At 43.7% G+C, this 21,599-nt stretch overlaps 1 protein-coding gene across 1 annotated transcript in view; it reads left to right on the forward strand.

Moving 5' to 3' along the window:
• The window catches only part of LOC119649751, a 345,217-nt gene that overhangs the window by 19,927 nt on the left and 303,691 nt on the right, over positions 1-21,599 (forward strand). The window contains exon 3 of the mRNA XM_038052044.1: positions 4,503-6,856. Coding sequence (XP_037907972.1) covers positions 4,503-6,856 — 2,354 coding nt within the window. The remainder of the gene's footprint in view (positions 1-4,502; positions 6,857-21,599) is intronic.

The raw sequence follows: 21,599 nt of genomic DNA on the forward strand, positions 1-21,599 counted from the left end.
GAAAAGGCGTGCCACTTGTGCCAGGAACTAAGACATGTGACATTAAAATCATATTTGGAGATTTTAACAGTCAAGTAGGGACGCAACCCGTATTCAGGCGATACGTCAGCTAGCATAGCTTACATAAGGACCAATGATAACGGATTGCGGATTTTTGAGCTAGCAGTATCGCACGAGGTGGTTATTGGAAGTACCTGGTTTGCGCGGAAAGCGGTCCAAAAATGTACGTGGGCCTCTCCAGACGGGAACACTTTCAATCAAATTGACCACGTGTTGATTGAACGCCGCCACCTCTCAGCCTATATGTCAGAACATATAGGGGGCCAATATAGACTCGGATCACTGTCTCGTTGGCATAGTGTTCCGGGCCCGAATCACAACACTGTCGACAATCCAATTTGACAATCAGTGGCTGTGAATACTGAAGCCATCCACAACAAAGCCCTCCGTAACACCTATTACGGGAAAATGGGAGCCGCAATAACCGTAAGTAACAGGTGCCCTGGAGATGAAGCATTAACCAATGATCTCCAAAACCACCTGAAGAGTGTTAAAATTGATTCGGTCACAAACATACTTCACCTCAGCCGCAAGAAAAGTCGGAACGGCTGGTTCGACGATGAAAGTAAGTTAGCAATGGAACGGATGAAGGCTGCATACCGAATAATAGTTCATTCTCAAAGGATGCGGGCATGTGCAGAGACTTATCACGAACTCCGTCGAGCGGAGAAGCAACTTCACTTCACAGAAAAAGGAAGCATGGGAGAACCAACAGATCTATATCTGTGAAAATTTCAGGGAGCAACCGCACCAGGCGGGGAAGTTTTACCAACAAGTCAGCAGGATGAAACCTTATACACCTCGGAGCTCGTCCTGCCGAGACAAAGGGGGAAATCTGATTTCAGACAGAATGGGCATATTAGAGCTATGGGTTGAGTACTTGATGAACTGCGCAACAACCAAAATATCAGCGAGTTGGAGGTCTCGCCAAATGAAACCGACGGACAAATGCTGCCACCACAAAGTCTAGAAGAAACAGTCCGTACAATTCATCGACTTAAAGACGGTAAGTCGCTAGTAGTCGATGGAATTACATTCGAATTAGTTAAATATGAAGGCTACACCAAGCGGTTTATCAACTGATATTGAAGGTGTGGGACAGCGAATCAATGCCTGAGGACTGGCAACGAAGCATTATCTGTCCCATACATCAAAAGGGGGATATCACGCAGTGCCGCAATTATCGGCAAGATAAAAGCAGTAGGATCACATTCGAGACCATTCAACATCATGAACGGTCTAAGACAAGGGGATGCCTTATCATGTGTCCTCTTTAACCTCGCGCTGGAGGAAGTAATTCGCGACGCAGATGCCAATGCAAGAGGCACTATCCTCTTCAAGTCCACCCAACTACTGGCATACGCTGCCGATATTGAAATTATGAGAAGAACAACCCGAGATGTACAATCTACCTTCATCCAGATCGAGCAGGCGCGCACAAGATCTCGAAGTACATGGTGGCAACGTCAGCGCCAAAGAACAAAGAACCTACAACTTCGAATTGCATTGGTCAAAAGAAAGCAATAAAAATGGAAGACTACAACTTTGAAACCGTTGATAATTTCTCCTATCTCAAGCGATAACAGCTATGACGATGAAATCCGCGCACGGTTATTGGCAGCCAACAGAGCCTATTTCAGCTTACAAAAACTGTTTCACTCGAAACGTCTCACCATAGGGTCAAAGCTCTTACTGTACAAGACTATGATCTTGCAGTCCTTACGTATTCCTCGAAGACCTGGGTTCTTAGCAAAAAAAAAATGTAAGCTTTTGGTCGCGTTCGAGAGAAGAATCCTCCGAAGAATTTTTGGCCCCCTATTTGAGGATGGACGATTGCGTAGCGCACATAACGACGAAATCTTTGAGCGATACCACGATTATCTGATTGTGGATAAAATCCGGCCCAACAGGTTGAGGTGGTTGGGTCACCTCATCCGTATGGATGAGGATAATCTAACCGGGAATGTTCATAAGGGCAATATCTATGGTAGAACAAGAAGACGAGGTAGGCCCTACGGGAGATGGAGCGATGGTGTAGGTCAGAACGCCAGACAGCTTCTAGGGATATAGAATTAGTGGACCTCGACGCAAAAGCGGGGTTTCAGGAGTTCCTTATTAAGGCAGGCTTAGACCGGATGCTGATTGTTGCGCCGTTGATGATGATGATGTGGCGCTAGAATGCCGCAAACGCATTTGCACCACAGAACGAAACAGACCCACTGGTGGAACCAGGAAATCTAAACAACAACGCGAGCGAGAAAACTTTGTCAAAGAAGAGGGGGAACTTTGTGACACTAAGAGCTAGGGGAAGAGTACCACGATCTTCGAAATAGCGGTAGCCATACTGAAAGGCAAAACCAAAAAGCAGGCGGCTTTTGTTTAAAATAATTACAACCATTTTTTGTAGCGAATACTGCGCGGTAGTGATTCTAAATGTCAGGAATGCCTTTAATACCATTGGATTGAAGGCACACTAGTTCGGTTAATCGCAATTTATCTCTCGGATAGGTTAGTTTGGTACATGATGAACGACGGGAGGCAAGAATACATTGTGACAGCTTGAGGGACATTGGGTTCCCTGCTTTGGAACATCATGTATGATTGAGTGCCTGGCCCTTGCATGTCAAGGTGGTTGTAATTGCGATATATCCCGAGGACTTGGAACTATATGAAAGTGGAGCAATTCATGCCAACAGGACGGAGACCCTTATTACTAATCGTGGGAAAAATAATACTACCAATGTCCGGTTGGTGACCACAGGGCTGTTTCAAAATCGAGAATGTTGGGATCTATCGTCTTTCTTTTTAAGCGGGAGCACTAGATAGCGCTATTGAGAAACGGGTCGGGAGAAAATACGGGGGATTAACAGCTGACGCAGTTCTTTGCACGACACGATGATTATTGGACACATTTTCATTGCTTTGGATTAGATTGGGTGGATCTTTCGACTGTCCCGAATGCGCATATTATATTTTATTGCTTGAGGCTGATGAATGAGTTGTAATTCTTCATAATCTAGTGCAGGAACAAGTGCAACAACAGCCCTTATGCAGGAGGCGTCCTGGGTGGTCCTGCGGAGTATGGGCAGAAACCTGGATGTGGTTTTAGTGGGTGAATCGCACACGCCGAATAAAGCGCAAGCGTGAACCCTGTTATTTTGCAGTTTTCACAACCATTCTTTACATGACATTCTTCCATATAAAGATGTCAGACCCCTAATTCAATGTCTTAAACGCGATTAATACTGGAACCATCGTGTTTGCCTTCTATGTCTACAGTCAATTCAAATGGAGAAGACTAACTTGTCTTTGAGCCGATTCAGAGAGGAGATTGGGACTTGCGTCACCAGCGAGCAACGTTTGAAATTAGCATTGCCAAAAATGTCAAGCGATGACGGCTTTACGGTTTCTTACCAGGGTAGAGGCAAATCGTCAGACGCTGCCTCACCTCTGCCCCCTGGGAGCAGCGTGACCGAAGCGGCTCGCAGATGTTGAGTGCTCCTTTATATAATTCGTAGAATACGACATAACTACGAATTATATTAAGCGCCAATCCGCCTTATTGACCAGAGCTGAAAATATATTTTTTTTGAGAACCGTAAAGCTGTCATCGCTTGACATTTTTGAAAAGTTTGGGTGCAAGCCCTAAGCGAGGGGTCCGTGGACCAAAAAAAGAGGGAGTAAGTTGCTCCCCATTTGGTCCGGTCCAGCATTAAGTTGATGCGGAATTAGGACCCCATTATTCTCAAAAAAAATATACCATTGGCAGTTTCGCGTTTTTCGACACGAAGGCTTTCGGGAGTATCAAATTAACAAGCAACGTTGTTTGGGGTTCATAACACTTTTCTGCTGATCTCTTTACCTAACAACTTTTCTACGGGGAAATTCGTCATATACTCTCGTTGTCAAATAGTGTCGTAGAAGAGTCGCGGAGCTCCTCATTTTCGATGGTAATCTTATGGTGAAAATCACAAATTGCATTTTTGGTTTTGGGATGATGAGGGTTGAAACATCCAAAGGACCAAACTATCTTTCCGAGCCTGGATAGCGCAGAGGAATTATAGCACGTTTCGATGGGACTTTTCAGCTGAGGTGAGTTTCGTATTGACTATCTGATCCTAGGGTAATAGTTACTCAAGACTAAACGTTACGACATCTACAGCTATTTTTGGAACGCACGTTTCGTTGAAAATTAGACCATCATCAAGAAGAAAACTTGCTGATGATTCGATTTTGGGGGGATTATAATGCGATCATAATTTGTCATTTGTACCCACTCCCAGGTCTTAAATTATCAATAAGATTTATTGGCAACCTCGAGTTCTATCATACTTACTATTCCACCGAGGAGGCTTTGTCTCTGAAATAATTGAATCCATTTATAGTATGTTATATCTCTTAGAAAGCATTATCTAATCCATAATTTTCTTTTTCTTTTTTAGACCGATAATTGCTAATAACAGCAGTAATGGAACGCGCCCCCCTAACGAGGAAGATGTTGGTGATTTAACAGACGCTACTAAGTCTGAGCGTGAACGAATCGTTAACCCTGCCGAGGTTGCACCGAATGTAACTGAGGCCGAACCTAAACAAATTGTTAACATATCTGAAGTGCAACACTTCAAAGAATCATTGAGTAATGAAATACCGACACCTACGTTAACAACAACGATAATAAAAACTGCGGCAAGAGAAAATGAGAATTCCATTGACATGATGATACCGCTAGAAAGCGTTGACGAGGAAAACAAATTGGCTGCCAATGTCGAAGCCGATAAGATAACACCAACAGCAGAAATCAATGAAATCAGCAATAAGCCACCCCAATCGATACTTGTAGAGCATTCGAAAGTAAATTTCGCAATTAGTTCTACCGAGAATCGAAGTAACGGTGACGGAATCGCTGATGAAAATTTGAAAATGTCGAAAACTAACGAAACGAACGAAAAACGTGAAAATGCAACGGAGCTCGCGGATCTAAGCCCGGAGTCTGAAGATCCACTTGAGATAGTTGCAAAAACAATCATTGAAGTGCACAGTGAAAAACGTGAAAATATGGAGTCACCCTCGGTTGAAGACTCTTCGAGTACAGAAAGTACTTGCATTGAGTTGCCTAAACAGGAGGTCTCTGTATCTAAAGTCGAGGAAGAAAACAAGATAAATAGTGAAATTAAGAATGTTGAGAAAGACGAAAAGGAGGACGAGCCATCTGGGAATATCGATATTCAAATCGTAGAAGAAATTATCGTCAAAGAAGCAAACCCAGTGGAATCAGCCGATAAACCAAACGTTAAAGAAATTATAGAAATTGTTGAAACTGTAGATGTGGAGGAGCCAGAAGAAGTTCCTAGTGCTGAAAGTGTCATGGAAATAACGAAAATCGAAACAGCTGTTAATTCAGTTGATAGTACGGATGGAGTGGTTGCAGTAGAGCGACCTTCGAATGATAATCAAAGTCCAGATAAGAACGCAACAAGCTCACTATCGTTGTTATCAAACAAAGAATCAATTGAAGTGACGCAAGCAATGCTAATTTCGGAACGTGCAGTAAGCATTCCAAATGTGTCAGACGGTCTAAAGACCAAAGAGGCAATTGACGTAACGCAGGCAATGCTGACATCAGAACGTGCAACCAGCCTACCAAACATACCAGCTAGACCAGATACGAAAAAGTCAACCGAAATTACAGAGGCGATGTTAGTTTCGGAACGTGTGGATAGTCTGCCACAAACATCACCTAGCCTTATAGCAAAGAAGTCAATGGAAATAACGGAGAAAATGTTAGGGTCCGAGCGTGCAGTTAGCTTGCCAAATGTGCCAGTTAGTCCAGTAGTAATGAGTCCAATTAAAACAACACAAACTATGCTCCTGTCAGAGCGTGCGGCCAGTTTAGCGAATCTGCCAGTGAAACAAAAAGTTGAGAATAATCAAATCTTAGATTCCCCACCAAGTGAAACCGAAAATATTGCGGCACCAATCGGCGACGAGGCGAAGGACAACCCGTCAAAGGTTATTGACGAAGTCCCTAGATCAGAAAATACATCTGAAGTTGAAGTATTCGACCTGGAAGTCTCTCAAAATAAATCACCAAAAGTCGTTGAAGCAGTCCCTAAGCCAGAAGAAAAGTCTACAATTAAAGATAAGGAGCATAAAACTACGGTTGCAGAAGAGAAACCACAAGAAGTTCAAACAGCCCCTAAGTTAGAAAATGAACCCAAAACCGAAGCTATCGAGCGTCAAGTAGTTTCCGAATCTACGATCATTCCAGCAACTATTGAAGAAAGTATAGTAATCACGGAAAACATTGTAACTGAAAAAACACCTGAATTGGTACCCATTGAGCCAAACGAAAGCAAGGAGGATGTCAAGGCCGCGGTTGAAGGAAATATTGAACCCACTCAAAACACTTTGGACAACACCTCTCATTCAAGTGATTCCTCGTCATCACGTAGTTCCAGTGATACCGAAGTTGAAAGAACACCCATCAGTAAAGCTGATGAGCCGCCATCAAAACCAATTGAACGAATTATTTTGGGTGTCGAAAATAATCAAAATTCATTAACGGATACATCAAAAAGGGAGGTTTCGACAAAATTGCAATCAACTTACGCTCCGCTTGGGAGCGATAGTAACCAGCAACTATCAAAACCACCAACATCAGCTAAATTACTGACGAAAGAGCAACAACCAGAACAACAAGCAAATCAAATACAGGCTCCCGCTGCACCGCTGGATACGAAGCCGGTGAAACCAACGCCAATGCCAAAACCAACTAGTCTTCGTGGTTGCATTAAAGGTAAGAAAACTATTTTTTCTATCAAATATTTATATCCAACGATTTTGAGTGAAATATGTGAAAATCACTGTCTTTATGTGTAAACAAGTGAATTAGTTGCATGGGCTGAGAAATTTATAGTTCAAGGCTTTCATCTATTGAAGTTCGCTGCCGTAAAGCTGGAGAATGATAAGCACATTTTGTTTTTAACGCTGATAATATGAACGGGCAGCTATTTTAGTATGCACGCAAAATAGTTGGTAAATAACGTCTTATGGTTCTAAGAATAGACATTAGCGAGCAAAGGGCATTTATTGATTGATTAATGTGTGCAGTTGCAAGGGGAAGTGATGAGTAAATATGAGATAAAATCGCAATTTCTAATTTGCAAAATTATAAATATTTATTTGCAAGATTGAAAGGGGAGTTTTACTGTTTTTTGATTGATATTCGATAATAATTTATATTACTAGTAAAAAATAGTCGCTCATGAATCACTTGAGTAGTGTTGATTTGTGAAAATGGTAGAAATATTTTTCCGCCTAGTAAAATTCTGCTTGTTAATTATGAACAATGGTAACTAATTTTCTTTTATATATATCTGTTTTTCATGTTGGTTGGTTGCCGTTTACCTCTTGGTGGGGGGTCAACCACACACACGCACGCCATCGTTCGCGGGTATCTGAAAAGCACTTCAGATTTCTCGAGACGCCCGCACTCCTTCTCTACGGCCCACTCATCGACCATCTTGGGATCCCACTGCATGGCCTAGGCCGCAATGCAATTGTCGCCCCTCCTTAATGCGTTAACTATCCACTGCCACTTCCGCCTTCCGATCATAACGCATATGAGTGCCAGGCCTGTGCGCCAACTAAGTTCTTCATTTGAGATAGTGTCAGTGCTGACGAAGGCTTGGAGCTTTAGAGTAACAGTGAGGGTCACTTTTCATTCCAGAACACTAGCGCAGAACAGTCTCAACTTGAGCTTGGTGTTGAGGTTACTGTATTTCCAGATTTTAGACAAAGCAATGAAAGCGGATCTAGCGCTGTTAATACATCGGGCAACATGCAATATAGTGCTACCGCTGGCAGAACCCACGCTTCTTAGACGTACAAATTGACCAACGATGCTCTGCTCATTAATGCAGATGGGGAGATTGCGATGACCCGTCAGACTAAGGACCTTGGTTTTCTAGGTATTTATCTTCAGTGCGCCTATCCATGCCTCTCCTTCCAAATCCAGAGCCATTTGGCTAACGTCCATGACCCGGTAAGAGAGCAAACAGATGCCACCAGGATATATTAGGAGTTTGCGGAAACATATGATAGTCTACTGAATTCTTCCAAGTCCTCCATCATTTTACTTCGGTGCACACGTGACATTTTGCGCTATCATATGTTGTTTTGATAATGACTATTATTTTCTCCAGAATGCCCACCCAACCTGCTCTCTGTCGATCAAGCTTCCGAAATGTTCTTTGATGCGTTCGAGAATTATGTTAACTCTGGTCTTTGTAACGGCAGGGAGCACGCAGATACCCCTACAATTGTCACACTCAAAACGGATGCCCCTCTTTGGAATCTTAATGATCACGCGCTTCTTCCATCCTCTGGGAAAGGTCTCGGATTCCCAAGATTTCAGTACGACTGCAAGCATCAGCGACAAAAAACTCTGTGCGGAGGCCCTTAAACCTAGCGGCTTTACTCTATTTGAGTGCATTGATGACCGAAATGATTTCTCTGCTGCTTGATGGGATATTCCATATCCGCATGCTAGGTGACTAGTAATTTCATTCACAAGAGGAGGAACTTCACCGGATACGATATGGTTAAGAACTGTGGTGAAGTGTTTTTTCACCTCTTCACCATGACGTTCTTCACAGGAGCATCGAAACGACCACATGTAAGTTTTTTCGTGATACACACTTCTGCAATCATTGCGTACTGCGGTATCTTCCGGCAGGATGTACAGTACCCTGAACCTCGCAGCGGTCAATAGGGCGTTCAACCCCCTCCGTTCATCAATCCACTTCTACGATTCTGCACTCAGCCAGATCTCATGACGCCCATTCGGGACGTGGCCGCTCACCTGTGCAACACCCGAGAGGAGAACATTTTGGGTAGGGTTACTCAGTATATCTGCCGTCCGATCAGTAAGATAGCTTTGTCACCGTCGAGCGACATCTCGGTCATTCAAGCGGTCAATGTTGAGCCTAGTGGGAATTAGTCGATCTAATTGATCATAGTTGAAACCTAACTAACCTGACCAAAGATCGTAGCCTTGAGGTCAGTCTCTGTTCGAGGCGTTGTTGACGTTTCGATTGCAATAAAGTTTCAAAATTTGCAGATTGCTAGCCCACAAATTTCTATCGCTTTTAATCGTCTATTGCGACGTGCAAGGCAAACTTTGAATGTATTCTTAAACCACAACTCACTGGGTAGATATATATATATATATATAGTTCAAAAAGCCCACGGACCCTCTTCCCGCCCAACCGGACCGAGGGGCGACCAACCTAAGGATGGGCTGAAGGAAACATCCAAAGGCCCGCATCACAGCGATGATGCGTTTTAACGCAAAGTGTGTGCGACCATGCGAAAATGTATTGCTACATCCCGATTGTCGCAAACACTTCAGCCAATGACGCGGAGGTCCTACACTACAGAGACATGGATCTTATATTGAAGACAGTGCGGATCAAGACTGAAACCCATTAGGTCAGATTGTTACCGGACAGGACTCTTCGGACTATAGCACAGGTTGCAAGGATAACTGCTTTTTGCATCTCCATGTATAGTCCAGCCCTAAGATCGAGCGTTTTCAGCGCTTTATGTAAGTTCTGCGGGACTAATCCCGTCGCTGAAATTATTACTGGGACTACTTGGATCTTTTGTAGTCTCCAAGTCTGCTTCATATCATCTGCCAAGGGGCCGTAGTTCCGGATTTTTTCGTGCTGTTTTTCAACAGTGTTCCGGTCCAACGGTACGGCTACATCGATTGTGAAGCACGCTCGTTCTTCCTTCAGAAGCAGAACTAGATCGGGTCTGTTATGATTAACACTGTGGTCGGTGGCAATAGTGTGATCCCACAGTAGTTTGACCCGATCATTTTCCAAGATTCTCTGCGGAGTATACTTATAGTAAGGATGGTAGGTTGCCACTAAGTTATACTTCAACGCAAGGTTTTGATGGAGAATCTTGCAGACGGAGTTATGACGATTGGTGTACTCGGTACCGCTCAACATCCTGCACGCAGATGTTATGTGCTGGATGGTCTCCTCTTCACAGTTGCATAACCTACAACTGGAGTTGGTGATTGAGGAGTCGTGAAGAATGTACCGTTTATAATTTTTTGTTGGGAGCGAAGCATCCTGAATTGAAGTTAGGAATGCTTCGGTCTCATAGAAAAGTACACCATTTGTCAACCATTTGTTGGAGGCTTCGATGTCAATGCCTGACAACAACAAATTTTTTATATGACCTCCGTGAATGGGTTTCTCTTTCCACATGTCGATCTTCTGTTGGACTGAAGTAACATTCGACATGGGATCCCATTCTCTGCTTCTCAAGTTCAAAGGAGATAATTTATTATCTGCCATGACGGTAGCCTGATGTATTTGGCTAGAGGATTGTTTCTCATAGAAAAACTCACGAAGAGAATGCACTTGATTGTAGTGCATCGTTTTTAAATCAAGTACCCCCCTTCCTCCCTGATGACGTGGGATAGTGATCCTCAATTTTTCGGCAGCTCTATTGTGCATGTTGTTGTTTGCAAGAACTACCCTTACCCGTCTATTGACAGATTCTAAATCAGTATTACTCCACTGTATCACACCGAAAGTGTATAGAAGGACGGGAATGGCAAAGGTGTTGATTGCCATGATTTTATTTTTCCCGTACAACTCAGTTTTAAGGACAAGATCCAGACGCCGCTCAAATTCCCCCAGCAACTTAGATTTCATAATTGCCACAGCAGGTGTTGTTGCTTGCAATATGCCGAGGTATTTGTAGACGTCGTCCGAATCCATGCCCTCAATTCGGATGTTATTTTGGCTGTATCCTTCGTTGTCGGTGTGTTTTCCCCGAACAATTGTTTTTATGCGACATTTCTCCAAACCCAACTGCATGCCGATATCCCTGCTGAACTGGATGGTGATGTCCAGCAAGGAGCGAAGTTGGTTCTCGTCTTTGGCATACAATTTGATGTCGTCAATGTACATCAAATGGCTTAATGTACATTTCGACAATATGCCATGCTTGACTTGGAACCCGTATTTGCTTTCATGCAAAAGATGGGATAGCGGATTCAAAGCCAAACAAAACCACAGTGGGCTTAGAGAGTCGCCTTGGAAAATGCCACGCCTGATTGGTATCTCTCCTGATGTTTGCGAAGATACCGATAGCTTCGTGCTCCAATTCTTCATTACTGTTCTCAGTAGAAGAACGACATTCGGGTTAATTTTATACAAGCGTAACACTCGTAGTAACCACGAATGTGATATGGAGTCAAAGGCTGATTTATAATCGATGTAGGCTGTCGAGGTGTTTCGTTTTTGGTGGACAGCCTGCTTTACAGCTACCGTATCGATTATAAGCTGTTCTTTGCAGCCTCGGGAGCCTTTTGCGCATCCTTTTTGCTCCTCAGCTATCAATTTATGAACATCAAGATGTTTTGAGATGTTCGCGCACAGAACTGAAGTGAAGACCTTGTAGATGGTAGGAAGACAAGTAATTGGTCGACATTTTGAAGGGCAAGAGGCACCCTGTTCCTTGGGGATGAGGAAAGTTATCCCCTTGGTGAAAAATGGTGGAACTAAATCAGGATCGGCAATCATCTGATTAAATTGATTTGCCAATATCCTGTGAGTGCTCTTGAACCGCTTCAGCCAGAAGTTGTGAATCTTGTCAACTCCTGGCGCCTTCCATATATATACCTGGCGTACCAGGTTTACCCTCACCTGAGTTGCAAACGCAGAGCTGCATGCGACCAGGCGCGTGTCATGGGTTGCGGATAATGACATGACCCACCGGGTCAGCTACGAATATCGCAAGTTAATCTTGTAAATAAGTAGCCGCGGACAAGCAGAACGTTTCCCTTTGTGTTCGTCCTCCCTTACCGATTCTTCCCGTTCAGGGGGAGTAAACCTCCTTAACAAATCCGTAATCCGGGGTGAAGGGATCGACGCGCCTATCGGATGAATTGCAGTGACGTTACACTGTATTTCAGCGGCTCCCCTCCAAATACCTTCCCTACCTTTGGAGGTAACCATGGGGCATTGCAACATTGGGGCTCTGTTGCAGGGCTGACTGGTTCCCCATTACTCGTGGGAATAAAATTGGGGACTTTGGTTTAAATTCTTTAAATGGGACCCCAGGGACACGAAGACAGTACCCAACACGGTTAAGGGTCGTTCAACAACATCAGAGCGGCTCTTCGCCCTTGGATGTTTTGGCGGTTATGCCGTCAACCACCAGGGACGGGAGACCTAGGCGCCGTATGGTTTGGACGAACCAACTCAACGAATTTATCGTCCGCGCCTATTACCGTGTCACGGATTTGGAACGGAATCCATCAGGGTACAGACATCGACTACATGACGCGTTCATAACCCGATTTCCGGAGCTAAGTCATGTTCCGGAACAGAACGTCGTCAACCAGTACCGAGTGATCGTGAATAACAACCGAGTTGCCTTACTAACTAGGCAACAAATCTTCCAAGAGGTTTCACTTGAGCTCGGGCTGGAGTCATCAAATTACCGGACTAGTCAAAGGAGTAACACAAGTACTCCACCTGTAAGGCACTCCATGAATCCAGTAGTCAGGAGAAGCTTAGTAACTGGGGATGTCGACCCAATTTATAATGAGGCTTTGACCGCATTCCAGGTCGCATTCACAGAGTATGCTGAGATTCTCCCAGACGCTAGGCCAGGGATCCCAAAACTGAAGTTTACTTCGGCAACTACTAACATCATTGCTGCCGTTGACAGAATTTTGGCTGATCGTTTGGCTAGCGAGATTACTGCTACAGAGGTTCACAGCCTGATCTACGTTGCAGCTGCCACGGTTATTCGTCTCCATAACCAACATCTTAGAGCGAATAACAGAGGTATGCGCAGAAGGACTTTACCGTTCTGGGTGTTTCGACTCAACAAAAGAGTCGAAAAGTTGAGAAAGGAGATTGGTCGTGTGACGCAAGCACTCCTTGGAAATCCATCACCAAGAGTGCACAGATGTGTTGCGAACATCATTGGAAACTACCATCTGTCCAATGATATGCCAATCGAAGAAATCCTCGAGGTGCTGAAGCAGAAACTTGCGGTATGCTCCAATCGCATCCGTAGGTATCAGAAAAGCTTTCAGCGAAGGACAGACAACACCTTGTTCTTCCAGAACCAACGGGGATTCTACAAAAATCTCATCAACTCAGGTAGGGAAAGTAACCTCAATCTGGATCAGGCAGAAGACTTCTGGAGAAGTGTTTGGAGCGAATCCAGTCGTTGCAATTTAGAAGCAGCGTGGCTCCCACACCTTATGCGTTCATGCGAGGCCCTCCCCGAAATGACCATGCCTGACGTAACTGAAGTCGACGTTAAAGCAGTCCTTGACAAGGCAGGTAACTGGAAGGCGCCAGGAGTTGACAAGATTCACAACTTCTGGCTGAAGCGGTTCAAGAGCACTCACAGGATATTGGCAAATCAATTTAATCAGATGATTGCCGATCCTGATTTAGTTCCACCATTTTTCACCAAGGGGATAACTTTCCTCATCCCCAAAGAACAGGGTGCCTCTTGCCCTTCAAAATGTCGACCAATTACTTGTCTTCCTACCATCTACAAGGTCTTCACTTCAGTTCTGTGCGCGAACATCTCAAAACATCTTGATGTTCATAAATTGATAGCTGAGGAGCAAAAAGGATGCGCAAAAGGCTCCCGAGGCTGCCAAGAACAGCTTATAATCAATATGGTAGCTGTAAAGCAGGCTGTCCATCAGAAACGAAATATCTCGACAGCCTACATCGATTATAAATCAGCCTTTGACTCCATATCACATTCGTGGTTACTACGAGTGTTACGCTTGTATAAAATCAACCCGAATGTCGTTCTTCTTCTGAGGACAGTAATGAAGAATTGGAGCACGAAGCTATCGGTATCCTCACAAACATCAGGAGAGATACCAATCAGGCGTGGCATTTTCCAAGGCGACTCTCTAAGCCCAATGTGGTTTTGTTTGGCTTTGAATCCGCTATCCCATCTTTTGCATGAAAGCAAATACGGGTTCCAAGTCAAGCATGGCATATTGTCGAAATGTACATTAAGCCATTTGATGTACATTGACGACATCAAATTGTATGCCAAAGACGAGAACCAACTTTGCTCCTTGCTGAACATCACCATCCAGTTCAGCAGGGATATCGGCATGCAGTTGGGTTTGGAAAAATGTCGCATAAAAACAATTGTTCGGGGAAAACACACCGACAACGAAGGATACAGCCAAAATAACATCCGAATTGAGGGTATGGATTCGAACGACGTCTACAGATACCTCGGCATATTGCAAGCAACAACACCTGCTGTGGCAATAATCAAATCTAAGTTGCTGGGGGAATTTGAGCGGCGTCTGGATCTTGCCCTTAAAACTGAGCTGTACGGGAAAAATAAAATCATGACAATCAACACCTTCGCCATTCCCGTCCTTCTATACACTTTCGGTGTGATACAATGGAGTAATACTGATTTAGAATCTGTCAATAGACGGATAAGGGTAGTTCTTGCAAACAACAAGATGCACAATAGAGCTGCCGAAAAATTGAGGATCACTATCCCACATCATCAAGGAGGAAGGGGGGTACTTGATTTGAAACCGTTGCACTACAATCAAGTGCATCCTCTAGTCAAATACATCAGGCTACCGTCATGGCAGATAATAAATTATCTCCTTTGAACTTGAGAAGCAGAGAATGGGATCCCATGTCGAATGTTACTTCAGTCCAGCAGAAGATCGACATGTGGAAAGAGAAACCCCTTCACGGCGGACATATACAAAATTTGTTGTTGTCAGGCATTGACATCGAAGCCTCCAACAAATGGTTGACAAATGGTGTACTTTTCTATGAGACCGAAGCATTTCTAACTTGAATTCAGGATGCTTCCCTCCTAACAAAAAATTATAAACGGTACATTCTTCACGACTCCTCAATCACCAATTCCAGTTGTAGGTTATGCAACTGTGAAGAGGAGACCATCCAGCACATAACATCTGCGTACAGGATGTTGAGCAGTACTGAGTATACCAATCGTCATAACTCCGTCTGCAAGATTCTCCATCAAAACCTTGCGTTGAAGTATAACTTACTGGTAACCTACCATCCTTACTATAAGTATACTCCGCAGAGAATCTTGGAAAATAATCGGGTCAAACTACTGTGGGATCACACTATTGCCACCGACCACAGTGTTAATCATAACAGACCCGATCTAGTTCTGCTTCTGAAGGAAGAACGAGCGTGCTTTATAATCGATGTAGCCGTACCGTTGGACCGGAACACTGTTGAAAAACAGCACGAAAAAATCCGGAACTACGGCCCTTGGCAGACGATATGAAGCAGACTTGTAGACTACAAAAGATCGAAGTAGTCCCAGTAGTAATTTCAGCGACGGGATTAGTCCCGCAGAACTTACATAAAGCGCTGAAAACGCTCGATCTTCGAGCTGGACTATACATGGAGATGCAAAAAGCGGTTATCCTTGCAATCTTTGCTATAGTCCGAAGAGTCCTGTCCGGTAACAATCTGACCTAATGGGTTTCAGTCTTGATCCGCACTGTCTTCGATATAAGATCCATGTCTCTGTAGTGTAGAACCTCCGCGTCATTGGCGGAAGTGTTTGCGACAATCGGAATGTAGTAATACATTTTCGCATGGTCGCACACACTTTGCGTTAAAACGCATCATCGCTGTGATGCGGGCCTTTGGATGTTGCCTTCAGCCCATCCTTAGGTTGATGCGGGCCTTTGGATGTTGCCTTCAGCCCATCCTTAGGTTGGTCGCCCCTCGGTCCGGTTGGACGTGAAGAGGGTCCGTGGGCTTTTTGAATATACTATTCGAGCTATGTAAAAGTGGAGCCATCGTTTGCCCATGCATTGTTACATACAAATTCCACAAAACCTTTTATATCTAAAGCGTTTTCATTTTCGACTAATTTGATATAGGAACGGTAATGCTATTAAATCAGTCAAATGGTGTTCTACCTTTTCAATAACGTGATTGAATAACTCCCCAAACCATACTGTTGGGTACCAGCTCTTTCGTTTCTAGATCTCTGAATTCATTCGTTTGACTACTTCCTCGACTTCAGTAGCGCTGACAGGTGGAATTGGTCCAAACGTCAGCAGTACTTGCGAAAGCTAATGATGAACAAATTCTTCCGTTGAAAGGTATCAATATCTAACGTGCTGACACGAATTTCTTCTGCTCGCACTAATTTGCTTACACTCTGGTGCCGTCCATGCGTTAACAATCCATTTTTCGATAAGTCAGGGGCCTGCCCTGTCGCTTCGATTGAGATGAACGTCCTAGTATTTTTCCGAGGTTTTTTACTCAACGCAATCATTTTAACGACATTGAATTCGTTTTCTTGGTTGGCTTGTCACCAAGAGACATCAGATAGGATTTAGTATCTTGAAATAATTCCTACTACATTTTATTTATCTCTTTTCCTAATTTCAGCATTTTATTTTTATTTTCCATTTTTGCATTACAGTCTGTTCGCCCAATATTAATGAATTCTAAGTAACGAAGGTCTGGCTGCCGGACACGTAGTACCCACCAGTCCCTAATCAACTTTAACATTTTTGAAATACACTACTATTTCTCCTTAGTCTGAGGAATGCACATCCTAAAACGCAGTAATGAGACCAGTCGAAGTGATGAAATCAAATAGCTTCCCTCGTCTAGGAATTTTCTACTTCCTACCAGCATCCAACAACTATCACTTCTTCTTTTTCTTCAGCCTTTGTCCCGTTACCATTGTATTGTTATTATTATTATATATTATTGTAAGATGAACACAACTAGGTCCTGGCTGAACTGACTCAGCACAGTTTTCTCCAACAAATTTAATACGCTACTGGTCCTCCATATCTTTCATCATAGGGATTTCTACCTCCTTTTATTTTTGTTAAAAAGAGAGCTTTCTGCGTCAATCCTGGTTCTTACAGAGTTTACCAGCCTGTTCCAAACTTCCGTCGAGGATCCCCCTTCCTTGCGACCGATTTTTTCGAATGTCGCCACACCTGCTGGTGCCAGAACGCCCATGTCTTTATTCCTAAAGAGCTCCGCCTTCTTTCGCAGTGGCTTCCTCTTCCGTCGACTGAGAGACTTCCCGGTTTCACAGTGTCGGAGACGCATAGATCCGTTTCCATATATCAGTATTAGACCAGTTGTAACCATATCATTTTTTCCGCCTTTCTTGGTAGACGGAAGAAAAGATTCTGGAAGCCAAAATTTAGCCTATACTCCCCACATTTGTGGCTAAAATTTTCTTTTGTCATGCCTTTCTCTTCCGCCTTTTGGGAAAGTTAGGTGAAAATACCTCGATCGGACGGGCGGTTTCCAGTTTCTTCCATATTTCTCTTCATTTTGGCTAAATGCGCTGTAAGTACTAAGTGAGGGGTTTCCAGTGAAGTGAAGATCATGTGTTCCAGAGATTACCCCGCGGAGAAACATAGAGGTCTGCAAAATCCACACCTTGGCTGTGACTTGGTTACAATCACGATTCGAAGTTTGTCACATCTTATCACTTGGAGAGTTCAAATTCTTAGCGCCTATATCCATGTTTTATACACTCTTAGTAGAATAACACCTTCGAATGTCGCTTAATATATCCTTTACTTATTAGGATTGGAGCATGTGGTAATTTCTACTCATAAGGATTTTAAATAATAGATAACTCAAGCCATTCACTTTTGGGTACGTACACAGTTGGATTAAACAAGAGAATTGTCATGTCTAAAACGATGTAAAAGGGGTTGTATCCGTTATTATTGATTAGGAACTGCGTTAGTGTTAATGGACATCTATGTTTTCCTACGCTAGCAACTGTTTTTTTTCTCTGTCAGATTGATCACTGCGTTAATGCCATCCATTGTTGAACTGCCAGTTCGAAATCCCTGTGGTAGCTCCAACATTTTTAGTGCCTACAATCGGGAGCGGCCTGTTACTTATACTGGGCTTCTGTTACTTTCCCACACTGTCCATTAAAAGAAAGTACAAGGCAGTATAGGGTGGCCCACTAGGTGCCTTATTATTCTTTGACATCTATCTCTTTGTGCAGAACCTTAAAAAAATGATTTTGTCTATCTTTTTTTGGAGGGAAAATTCATCGTGGGAAGGCATCTTTAATCTAGGACGCGTATGCTGGACTCCCGCTGGCCTAAACCTCCTATGTTTTCTCTACACTTCAACTGTGGTTTCATCATACTCTCTGGTATTGCTCCATGGACCTGATTAGTCTAGTTGCATTAGGGTATGTTGCTTGGCGCGATGTTATTTACGATAATTTCCGTTCTACGCCTCCGTTCAGCTTCGGGTCCCTTAAGCCGCTGGTGCATCGATTTCACTTTTACAACTACGTGATCTACTCTGCATCCGATCCCATCATGTTGCTTATTACATTTTTCACTTTCCAGCTTCGAGGTTTCCTCTTAAACATTCAAACTTTGGGCGGGTACAGAAAAAGTGTTCCGCATTTTCGGCTCCATCTTCGTAGCAGAGGAAAGACATTGACACTTATGTATGTTACTAGTGTGTTTTATTTTCACCCAAATGTGCCACCTTCAAAGTATTACGTTGCTTTTGGATAAAGTTCTCGCTACCTCTATCGTGGTAATCGATTTTATAGGGCCTTCCTCGCCGATGGAAGAAGACATCTCCGAGTCCTCCGAAATACTGTTGCCAATGGTGAGCTACTCTGTTCAATCTATATAAGTATATGCGGAATCCTTAATGCTTCGTAAGGACTTGTGCAATGTTATAGATTATCTCTCCGTATCGCCTCTGCATCCAGGTCTTGACATTTGGAAGCAGTTTCAGCATTTCTCACGTTGCGACCAGAAAAATATCCGGGTCCATAATAGATGTGCGTCGAATGGCGATCGCACACAAAGTGGTTCTCTCATAAACCGCACCCATCTGTTAGGCATTGCATGTGATTTGTAATACAGTTCGCCAAACTGATGCGACATAGAGTAATATAGAGTTGACCATTCTAGCATTTGGCATCATCCACACATGCTGTGAGTGATGCCTGAAATTCAGCCAAGCATTCACCGTCACTCCAAGGTATTTAATTGCTAGTTTTGAAGTTATAATGTGATTCCCCAGTCTGATGCGACCGAACCTTTCCTTACGACACTTTGTAATTAGCACCGTATTTACTTTGTCTTTCGCGAATACGAGGCCCATGTTTCCAACCAGTCCGCTATAGTAGGAATTCGAATTGATACAACCCAACATCGGCGCGGTGCTTTGCAACTACAATCATCGCTATATCACCACAATAGTGGCCCCAGCACATTGTGTAATTCCCATGGAGACAATATATTCCTTGAGAATATCGCCTGTGTCGTACCAAAACCTATTAGTCAGTTATCAGAAAGTATAGACAAGTGCCGTAATAACCGCAGCTAACAGATGTCCCGCAGATGGAACATTAAAGAATGGTTTTCACAACTACCTGCAGGACGTTATCATTACTAAGGCCACACACGTGCTTGACCCCAGTCGCGACAAAAGGAAGGATGCCGCATACCGTTGCATACCGTTAATGTTGCATTCTCAAAGAACTCGGGCACCCGCAGGGACTTATCACGAACTGCGTCGAGTGGAGAAGTGACTTCATAGGCGGAAGAAGGAAGCCTGGAAGAACCCACAGGTCTGTGAACTCGAAAAACACGGGGAGCAACGGCACCAGGCGCGAAAGTTTTACCAACAAGTCAGCAGGATGAAGCCTTATACACCACGATGCTCATCCTGCCGAGACAGAAAGGGAAATCTGGTTTCGGACACAATGGGCATACTGGAGCGATGGGTTGAGTATTTTGATGAACTGTTCAACAACCAAAATATCGGCGAGTTCCAGGTCCCACCTACTGAAGACGACGGACAAATACTGCCACCACCAAGTATAGAAGCAACAGCCTATAAAATTCATCGGCTTAAAAATCATAAGTCGCCAGGAGCTGATGGAATTACATTCGAATTGGTTAAATATGGAGGTGACCATTTACACCAAGCGGTTCATCAACTGATGGACAAGATGTGGGTCAGTGAATCCATGCCTGACGACTGGCAGCGAGGCATTATGTGTCCCATATATCACGCAGTGCAGCAATTATAGAGGTATCACGTTGCTGAGTACCATCTATAAGATATTCTTTGCTATCTTGCTAGACCGGATAGCCCCATCCGCCCAGAACATCATTGGCCTATGTCAAAGAGGCTTCATTCCAAGCAAATCAGCAACAGATCAGATTTTCTCTGTGCGGTGTCTAGGGTTGTTCTTGATCGAGCAAGCGACGCGAGATCTTATTCTGCACATTAATGAAGGCAAGAAGAAGTACATGGTGGCAACGTCAGCGCCAAAGAAAAAAGAACCAACAGCATCGAATCGCATTGGTCAAATGAACAAAGATAAGACAATAAAGATAGGAGACTATAACTTTGAGACCGTTGAAAATTTGCCCTATCTAGGGTCGAAAATCACAATCGATACAGCTATGATGATAAAATGCGTGCACTTTTGTTGGCAGCCAACAGAGCCTATTTCAGCTTACAAAAAGATCGGAACGTCTCACCATAGGGTCAAAGCTCTTACTGTACAAAATAATGATTTTGCTAGTCCTTATGTATTCCTCGGAAACCTGGGTTCTTAGCTAGCAAAATTGCAAATTCTTGCCCGCATTCGGGAGAAAGATCCTCCGAAGAATTTTTGGCCCCCTACATAAAGATGGACTATTCCGTAGCCTACATAACGATGAAATTTATGAGCGATACCACGACCGTCTGGTTGTAGATAAAATCCGGCTCAACACGTTGCGGTGGGCAGGTCACCTAATCCATATGGATGAGGATGATCCAGCCTGGAAAGTCTATAAGGGCAATATCTATGGTATAAAAAGAAGACGAGGTACACCTTGCCTGAGATGGAGCGATGGCATAGGTCAGGACGATAGACATACCGAAGTGGTGGAATTCGGTATGAAATCAGGATGTCTGAAGTTCCTTACAAAGGCAGACATAGACCGGATACCGGTTTTTGTGCCATTGATGATGATGATGATAGCCAAGTGATTTCATTTTGCATATCAGTGGTAATGATTTCACAATACTTGCCTGCTTTTGCGTGCATTTCATTTTTAGTCAAGCCAGTAACAAATTTGATGGCGTCGAAGATGGGTCTGACTGTACAAGAGCGGAGTTGTTGGTCTGGAGAACCTCCCAAGCTTTCTACAACAGGCAGCAATCTTCTTTCTCATCATATAGATCTATGTGACGATAGTTCACCAGAAGGTTTACTAGCTTTAGGCAACAATAATAATAATAATCGTTGGCGCAACAATCCATACTGGATCAGGGCCTTGAAGTGTGTTAGAGCACTTCATTCAAGACCGTAACGGTACACTAGGAGGCAATGTGGTCAGCATTGCGCATTGCTTAGGCAACAATATCAATCTTTGATGTTCCCATCCCTCAGGAAAGATCCAATAC

Source organism: Hermetia illucens, chromosome 2 (genome assembly GCF_905115235.1).
Source record: "Hermetia illucens chromosome 2, iHerIll2.2.curated.20191125, whole genome shotgun sequence".
NCBI classification, from domain to species: domain Eukaryota; kingdom Metazoa; phylum Arthropoda; class Insecta; order Diptera; family Stratiomyidae; genus Hermetia; species Hermetia illucens.